Here is a 10,321-nt window from a genome sequence, read left to right as displayed (position 1 = left end):
AGAGAGAGAGAGAGAGAGAGAGAGAGAGAGAGAGAGAGAGAGATTGTGTTCTTATCAATAGGTTCAGCATTGAGGTCGACTATGCCTTTCATCTTTTCGGGGTCGATTACCAGTTGAACACGGGATGATATAATCGACACATCCCCTCCCTCAAAATGGCTAACCTTGTGGCAAAATTTAAAATCCTCATTATTATTATTATTATTATTATTATTATTATTACTTTTATTATTATTACCGAACTAGGGCGTGGGAGAACCGTGTCGGCATACGCGTATGATTTCACCGTCATAGTGTCGAACACCAAGCACATAAACCTGGTCGGCACCCTCAAAAAGAATACGAGGCGGTGACAGGAGCAAAAATTAACCAGAAGTCAGAGAGCCTGCAACTCGGCACCTGGAGAGGCAGGTCCATTCCTTCTAACAGCATCGTGCGACGCTGGACGGAAGGATCCGTTAACCTGCTCGAAGTCTGGTTCGGTCCAGCTCTCCAGGTGGAGGAAAACTAGGACGAGATGGTGAGCAGGGTGGCCAATCTCACCCAGAAATGAGCTGAAAGAAAGCTATCCCTTATATCGCATCCGTCATCTAATACTGCCTCACCGTCGTGCCCTGTCCTGGTCCGAGTCTGACCAAACTGGAGCGCCTACAATTTCGCTTTCTGTGAAAGGGACGCGTTCCACTGGTCAAGCGCTCCATTTGCTGTCAACACCCGCTAAATGGGAGGCTGGGCATGCCGTGGCTACTGATGCGCAGACATGCGCTGAGGCTGTGGCATCTCCAGCGCTTCCTAGATGGTGATCATGTGTGGTCACCGTTTGTCAGATGCGATTTCCCACAACTTATCTCTTTGACTGAGCTGCAGTACTGGATCAAGCGTAGACCTAGGTAGAGGGCCTGGCACCTAGTGTGTCGTCAAGTGCTCACACTCTTCTGTCGGCCGGGCAATGCGGTCGGTGGAAATTTCACTATGGCGTTCTGGAGAGGGTTAGTAGTGGCTAAGTGCGACGACGTTCTCTGGGAGACTCTAGGCGTCGACAAGAACCAGTTTATACAATGAAATTTCCCGAGGGAGTGCAAAATCCAACGCTTCGGATAGAGTCATTCTGTAGGGACAAATTAACAGTAGTAAAATGATGGCAGAGTTTGATATATTTCATGTTTGAGTTGCAACCAGTTTCTCAAACATAGATGTAAAACTTTGATGTCTTTCTTTACATTCACTCTCGTTAATTTTTTCCTGAAGAAAGACCTTTTCCGAAACGCTGGATTTTTACTACACCAATCTCACTGTACTTTTTCTGTTGATATATATGTATTATGTATGTGTGGTGTGAGTGTGTACGTGTATGTATGTATGTATTATGTATGTGTGGTGTGAGTGTGTACGTGTATGTATGTATGTATGTATGGATGGATGTATGTATGGATGTAAACATCTTTCTTAAATTTTCTAGGTTACAAAGACGTTCAACAATGGCATTATTCCAGTGTTTATCCGGTGCGTCTCTTCTTTGTGCAGTCCTGGTTAACAACTTTGGAGGTATGTTGATTTTGATTTAACGGTTCAGTACAGTCTTTATCGTTGTTTATCCCTGAGTTAACCCTGCTCCCTGTTCGGTAGATGCGTAATAATAAATTTTTGCTCCTTTCTCTATATCCCGAATAAGATTATCCGTAAACTTAATTCGTCGCCTTGATCATCATCGTCATTTGTGCCTTTTGAGATGGTTTTGCAGATTCCGCTCTGTTCGAAGCAGTCGTACCAACTTAATCTTTGATTCGAGCATGGCTCCCTCTCTTCCTCCCAAAGAAGGCTTTCAAAGAGTAATAGTTGCTCTTCAGGTCGATTTTACTTCTCATCCTTAAAATAAATACCAGTTGTGTACTGGAGTTGATGTAATCGATAAACCTAGTCCCACCAAATTACGGGTCTTGTACCTATACTAAAAAGTATTATCTGACTATTCCATTCAAAATCTTGAGTCATTCTTATTTTACGATGGCAAGTTGTGATTTGAAGGATGCCTGCTTATATTTCTTAGAGAAGAGCAAGGACCGTATGCCTGACATTTTTCAGGGCATCCAAAACGCGAAAGAGGAAAGGAAAAAGTATCTTCAAACTGGAAACCGGATTCAAATGCTTACAATAGAGTGGAATCCTCCGTTAGGGGCACACAAAGTACCAGGGTGTAGTGGAGTAAGACAGTGACGGATTAAGTCGATCACGGCTGGATTCGAACTTAGAACATAAAGAACCGGAACGGATACTGCATGATACCCCGTCCTATGTGCCAAACTTTCCAATAATACACCCCGCTGTGTCATGCTGAATCTCCCTGAGAACTACGATAAGGGTACACATGTCTGTAGACTGCTCAGCCACTTTCACGTTAATTTCACGAGCAAGCTGTTTCGTTCATCGTATCAACTGGGACCCTCGTCGTCGTAACTGACGGGGTGACCCTTTTTTATACAAACAAATTTATATTAAGGAGACAATGTTTCACTAAATATATTAGCCAAAATATTGGGTTGTCCGGAAAGTTCGTGCCGATTTTTAAAGGAAAGAAAAAGGTCAATAAATACTTGCCATTACATTTTTAATCAACCAAATATGAACCCTTTTGTTGCACAATGCGTCTCCATCTTCCCTTTAACTTGAAAATACCCTCTTTCCAGAATTGAGGTGGTTTCATGGCAAATAAGTCGAAAAGTAAGCTGCTATAAATCGGCACGATTATAGGAGATCGATACGGATATATCTTCATGCAGCTATTCCCGAATAGTCTATCAATCTTGTATAACAAAAATCTGAAGCTGTCCCTTCTAGAAACTTCCAACTCCACTACATCCATGTTTTCTTCACAACGTAAAATGAAATAACGTTTACAATTATTTATTTCAGAAGGAAGTAAAATACTTTCCATTATCAACACAGTGTGTAGTATGATGGGCATGTTTGGAATTAGTGCTTCCTATTGCGTTATTTGGTTATACACACCAGAAGTATATCCTACTAACCTAAGGTATGTGGTATTTTTGTTAGCATTCTTGAAGTTGTTCCTCTTCAATTAGTATCGCAAACAGCAGTAGTTTTATTCAACTGAATACACGTCGTTGATTGCTTAAAATTACTCAAATTCGACAATCTTAACACGAAATAACTTCTGAAATACGAAATTTTGTCAAAAATGTTGAAAGTGAACCGTGTTCAGCACGAGAAATTACACCAGTATACGAAGTTTTAAACTGTTTAGTTAAAAAAAAATAATTAAAAAAATCAGTGATCGAAACTGAACAGATCCTTCATTCTTTAATATTATATATCTTTAACATAACAATACGAAGAAAATATATCAACAGGGGAGCCACACGGACTCAATGTAGTTTTTCCCTGCGGTAGAAATAACAACCAAATCTTTATCAAACTGCTTGCCGTCTTCAGTAAAAACCACTACACGCTATTCTGAGAAAGAGGCTATTTGTGCCAAGTGAAATAAAGTGTCTTGTTCAAGGACACAGCTCCCTTCCCAGTCCAGGAATCGAACTCACGATTTCAAAAGTAACAATGATCGTTGTATTATTTATCTATACTTTCAGAAACATCGGTTTGGGATTCCTGACGTTATGTGGCAGTATTGGAAGTATGATTTCGCCATTTTCTCGTATTTTGGTAAGTTGATCATTATGGAATTGAATATTCATTACAAAACTCAATCATTTCATATGCTGATCATTACAAAGTTGATCATTACAAAGTTGGTCATTACAAAGTTGATCATTACAAAGTTGATCATTACAAAGTTGATTATTACAAAGTTGAACATTGCTGAATTAAATATTTCCATCATCTCAATTATTCATCTTTCAACTTCATTCTTCCTCTCACATTCTATATGTCGATTTCTCTGTCTGACTGTTTGTCAGTGTCTCTTTATATTCCTCTCTCTCTCTCTCTCCCTCTCGCTTTCTTCTTCTCTCCTTCTCTCTCTTACACACACACTAACTGTCACCTCCCTCTTACATAAATGCACACACATTGTCTCACTTATACATCGATAAAATAAGCACCAGTCTTAAACAATTAATTTCTGGGGTCAATTTATCCGACTATACCCTTGAAAGCGGCTCTCTGGTATGGCTGCAGTCCAATGACTGAATCAAGCTAAGCATAAATGATAAAAGATTTCGTAATCAATCTTTGAAATGTCGAAATTGAATACAACTTTTAACAAGACCTAATATTAAAAGTATTTCCTGATATTAATGCATTCAGCACCACCCACCCACCCCTCCCACATTTCTTATATATTTCTGACTGATTTCCTACCTAGATTATTTCTCCACCCATGACTATCCTGCCTTGTAAATATCGGTCATAAAAAATAAACACGATATTATCACATTCTCAACTTGAGACCGTTTCTTCCCACCACCATCACCACCACAACCACCGTTTCACTTTAAGATTTAAGGTCATCGAATATACGCTTCCTTCCTTTCTTTCTTTCTTTCTCAAAAAGTGCCTACCAAAGTGAAATACCCCGTGCCTCCACCTACATGAAAGTAATCAAATATATATCTATAAATATGTATGTTTATATGTGTGTGTGCGTGTGTGTATGTATGTGTATGTGTGTGTGCATGAGTGTGGGTCTGTGTCTGTATGCGTATAATATATACACACACACATATATATATACATACATATACATACATATATACATATATACACACATATATACATACATATATATATACATATATACACACATATATATGTATATACATATATATATATATACATATATATATTTACATATGTGCGTGTGTGTGTATGTATATATATATATATATATATATATATATATATATATATATATATATATATATATATATATATATATATGTATGTATGTATGTATGTATGTATGTATGTATGTATGTATGTATGTTCTACACATACATACACAGACCTGTTATTGAAAAGTAGTCCAACCGAATTTGGCGATGACGTAACGCAAGGTTTATGCATCCATACGTACATATATATATACGAGGTCTGATCAATAAGTATCCGGAATATTGCCATAGTAACGATGTTAAAGCACCCAGAGAAAAGCCGCTTGGCACCGATTGACTTTGAACTCAGCTGTGCATGCGCACTAAGTTTTAAGGTTCTAGCTCACTTCCGCTATTAACAGCGGTGCTTGGAAGGAAGCTGTGTAGAGTGTGATCGTCGCATTGACCATGACAGAGAAAGTTGCCATGGTGATACCTGCTCGGAGGCTTACGCAATGTTGCAGAAAATGTATGGAGAGGAGTGTATTAGCCGCACACAAGTGTGCGAGTGGTTCAGATGTTTGCAAGATGGCCAAAAAGATGTCGATATTGACAAACGTTCTGGGAGATCCACAACCAGTAGAACGGAGAAAAACATCGGAGATGTGTGTGCAGCCGTCAGAAGAAATCGTCGAATCACCATCTGTGAGTTATCAGAAGATGTGCAGATTAGTTACGATTCAGTTCAGTCCATTATCACTGAAGATTTGGGTATGAGACGCGTGTCTGCCAAGTTTATGCCAAAATTGCTTTCAGCTGATCAAAAAGACACTCGGGTTTCAGTTGCACAAGATATCCTTGGTTGTGTCAAGAACGATGAAACCTTTATGAAAACTTTGTGTAGGCCTCTGAGCAGGTATCACCAAGCCTTTGACAAAATTTGATGCAGATTCTCAGCTCAGCTTTCTCTGTCATGGTCAATGCGACGATCACACGCTACACACTTTCTTTCCATGCAGCAGAAGTGAGCTAGAACCTTAAAATTTAATGCACATGCGCAGCAGAGTATAAGGTCAATATGTGCCAAGCAGCTTTACTTTGCATGCTTTAGCTTCGTTACTATGGCAAAAGCCCGGATACTTAATGATCATACCACGTACATATGTACATACATACATACATACATACATACATACATACATACACACACACATACATACATACAGACATACATACATACATACATATATACATACATACATACACATGTGGCTATATGGCAAGAAGTTTGCATTCTAACCACATTTGTTGCAACTATATGCATGAGAATACATACATGAAACATACTAATCAGCACATACATACATACATTCATACATACATACATACATACATACATACATACATACATACATATGAACAAAAATCCCCTGTTGTTGATGTTGAAATTTTAATGAAGGAGTCTTGGATCTAGGTTAGAAACTGGTTCTTTCTCTATTGGCAAGAGATCTTGAAATAAACTGAATAATGACATACATACGTGTGTGTGTGTGTACATATAGGCATGCATATATATATATATATTTATGTCTTTATCTCGTGTGTATATACGTGTGTGTATATATATAAGCGCGTGTGTATATGTGTGTATGTATGTTTATATGTGTGTGTGTGTATGTGTGTGTATGTGTATATGTGTATCATTTAATGTTCACTGTATAAAGGTAAGAACTACTGCTAGTTTATTGCTGTGGAGACACGTAACTAGGCCAGTCTTCATAACGTACATTGAGTCTCCTAGCAATATTCAGGCTCTGAGCACATGGTTCTGTTGTATTTGAAAATCAGGTCGCTGGTACATGAGAAACCACAAGAAGTAAACTACTGGTCGAGCTTTGGTTGACTTTCCCATGCATACTTGAGTGTCTGTGTGCGTTTGTGTTGGGACTGGATGCAAGAATTTGCGAAATGTGTACGCGTGAATGTGTGCGTATGTGTGCGTATGTGTGTGTGAGCCATTAGTACTTTTATTTGTCTCTCCTCCTTGCGAAAAATATGTGCAAGTGTGTGTGTGTATGCTTGAAGTACTTTTATTTCTCCGTCTTCTCCTTATATCTCCATTCCCTTTCCTTTTATCTATGTTTTTTATTATTCCTCGATGGAATAATTTAATCTAATTCATCTGACCTCATTCATATTTTCTTTTAACTTATTCTCACAGATGTCAGAAAAAATGTCACGCTTCCAGTGAAACTCCCAAACCGATTCAACAAATATATCTTGTCTTCATTTAACACACTTACCATGATATCATTACTAGGAAAACAAACAGTCTTAAATACATTAACGGTTATGACATCAAGCTTTTTATACTTGGGTTACAATTAGACGAGATTTCACGAGTGTATTGTACTTTTATGTTTATAGAAATATATGTCTTCATTCTCTTTTTATTGCATCTCTTTCACTGTCTCCCGATATTACTCTCACTTATCTTTCTACGTAACTGAGACTGGAGCATGACTGGAACTGTAAAAATCTGTAAAACTTTCCAGAAGTTTATCCTTTAAATATATATAATAAGCATGTCTAGATATGCAAATATATGCACGAGAAGACATACATAAAACAAAGCATACAAATTTCCACAGATAGATAGATAGATAGATAGATAGATAGATAGATAGATAGATAGATAGATAGATGGATGGATGGATAGATGGATGGATGGATGGATGGATGGACAAACAGGTAGACAGACAGACAGACAGACAGATAGACAGATAGACAGATAGATAGATAGATAGATAGATAGATAGATACATACATACATACACATACATATACACACATGCATACATGCATACATACATACATACATACATATATACATACATACATGCATGCATGCATACATACATACATACATGCATACATACATGCATACATACTATTGAGAAATCTGCAGTAACTCTATCCAGATTACACGTTCAGGCTTATACCTGTAATTATTGGGGCCCTGGGATATGTAACACACTGCCTAAATACCAGTCTTGTGAAATTAGGCTTCTCAAAACCAGAAAGGAGAAAGCTAATTCGAAGACTACAGATCCAATCCATCACCGGAACTGTAAAAATCTGTAAAAGTTTCCAGAAGTTTATCATTTGAATATATATGAGTATGTCTGGATATGCAACTATATGCATGAGAAGACATATATAAAACAAAAAAAAACATACAAATCTGCACATATACATACATACATACACAAATAGCCTGTTGTTGAAGTTGAAATTCTAATGAAGGGCCCTTGGATCTAGGTTAGAAACCGGCTCTTTCTCTATTGGCAAGAAATCTTGAAATAAAACTGAACAATGACATACATACATACATACATACATACATACATACACACACACACACACACATACACACACATACATGTACCACGCTTTCTCTTATTCTGTTATTCTGTCCGATGCGTTTGTACATGCGGGTAGACATAAACAGCTTCTCGACTTCCCCGATCTAGCGGCATATTCAGTGTGTGACAACTGGAGGAAGAAAGTGCTACGCTAGTGTTTGTCTGATATTCATTTTCAGCTCAGTACACACACACCTAACTTATCCGTCCTAGTTTATATTTTCTTTTTACTTATTCTCACAGATGTCAGAAAACATGTCACATATCCAGTAAAACACCCAAAGCGATTCATCAAATATATCTTGTTTTCATTTAACTCACCATGGTATCATTACCAGAAAAACAAATATTGACATATTTATGACGTCATGCTTTTATACTTGGGTTGCAGCAATACGAGATTTCACGAGTATATTGTACTTTTGTATCTATAGATACTGTATATACATCTTCACTCACTTTTAAATGCATCTCTTGCACTGTTTCCCCATATCTCTCTCCTTAATCTTTCTACATACATACATACATACATACATACATACATACATACATACTAAATCCCTATGCGGCACGATGTTGTTGCTAAAGCAATCTCCAATGCCCTCTACAAGAAAAGACTGTCCAGAAATAAACTTAGAAAACCCCTCCGTTATGGAAGTATCGAGGTTACCATTCTGAAACATTGTCTGAGATGGGTGAGCCACGTAGCAAGGATGAAAGAAGCCAGGCTGCCGCGTCAAATTTTATGTAGTGAACTTTCCACTGGAAGAAGACTCAGTGGGCGTCCCTTCCGCCGATACACGGATCAGCTGAAGCAAAGCCTAAAGCTGACTGGAATCGATCCGAAAGCCTGGGACATTGAAGCTCAGGACAGGCCCGGCTGGCATCATTCCATCTCCACTGTGACAGATTATTTTGAAACTGAATGACAGAAAAGAGGAAGAGAATCGACAAGAAAGAAAATGGAGGCTTCAACGACCAAAGCCTCAACCACGGATCCCCTTTGAATTTTGCAACAGACGCTTCTATGCAAGAATCGTCCTTTTTCGTCATCAGAGGCATAAACATGGACGGAGGGGAAGAAGTGGTCAAGAAGAAACCAAATAAATTATCGGATACACGATAAAACGCCGACAATCATATATAATGCATGGCCACTAGGGAAATATGTCCTGTGTCTCGTATGTGATACACAGGACAGGCAAAAGTTTTAATCGTGTATATTGATAGTAAAACATGAAGGCGACGAACTGGTGCAATCGTTAAAGCAGCGGACGCACAAACATTTTAGTTGGCCTTACTTCCGTTTTTTAACGTTCTGAGTTCAAATTCCACCGACGTTGGCTTTACTTTTCATCGTTCTGGCGAGGGCAAAATAAGTATCGGTTAATCCTGGTACTTACTTTACCCATGCTAGAAAAGTAATGCCAACGACCTGCCCCTCCAGGAAAAATCACTGCCTTAGTACCAGAATTAGAAACAATATTCCTAACAGAATTTAACCTCTGTCTCGTGTAACCATTTTAATGATTTAATTCTGCATATTTCTATCTTCTTTCTAGATGCTCTACGTTCCTTGGCTACCTGGAACAATATTCGCTGTTGGATCTCTTGCCAGTGTTTGTCTTTTGATCTTTATGCCAGAAACTCAACATTTACAGATGCCAACCACAATGAACGATGTTCGAAATCAACTAAAATCCCAGAAGAGGAAAAAGAAAACTCGTTCAAACGAGGAAAATCATCAAAATGCAAGCCTTACTAAAGCATGATTCGAAAAGAGTCATTAATATATATATATACTTAATAATATATGTGTGTATTGTTTTCTATTTATGCTGTTGATACAGATTTTGTTGTACATTGGAAAGGATATTCCGCCAATACAGCACTGTTTAATTATCATCTAATAAATGAATTTATTAACAAAGCGATTATTTTGTCAATGTATTTCATTAAACTCGTGTTACCTTTTCACTGATTCCCACCCATAGCACTAACACCGAAACAGCTTTGTATTCACTCTAGAAAAAATAAAACCAATGTTTATATGTTTAAGCATATATAAATAGATAGATAGATAGATACATATATATATATATATATATA

The 10,321-nt window shown here is 37.8% G+C and overlaps 1 protein-coding gene across 1 annotated transcript in view; it reads left to right on the top strand.

The window, feature by feature from the left end:
• Positions 1-10,146, top strand: part of LOC106867570 (solute carrier family 22 member 6) — a 68,537-nt gene extending 58,391 nt beyond the window's left edge. Inside the window, exons 8-11 of the mRNA XM_052972011.1 lie at positions 1,323-1,545; positions 2,911-3,031; positions 3,606-3,678; positions 9,775-10,146. Of these exons, the coding sequence (XP_052827971.1) occupies positions 1,323-1,545; positions 2,911-3,031; positions 3,606-3,678; positions 9,775-9,984 (627 nt within the window). The 3' untranslated portion in view covers positions 9,985-10,146. The remainder of the gene's footprint in view (positions 1-1,322; positions 1,546-2,910; positions 3,032-3,605; positions 3,679-9,774) is intronic.
• Positions 10,147-10,321: the final 175 nt, after the last annotated feature.

This window comes from Octopus bimaculoides, chromosome 11, assembly GCF_001194135.2.
Source record: "Octopus bimaculoides isolate UCB-OBI-ISO-001 chromosome 11, ASM119413v2, whole genome shotgun sequence".
NCBI lineage: Eukaryota > Metazoa > Mollusca > Cephalopoda > Octopoda > Octopodidae > Octopus > Octopus bimaculoides.
The sequence above is the reverse complement of the archived record's forward strand: the minus strand, read 5'-3'. Positions and strand labels throughout refer to the sequence as shown.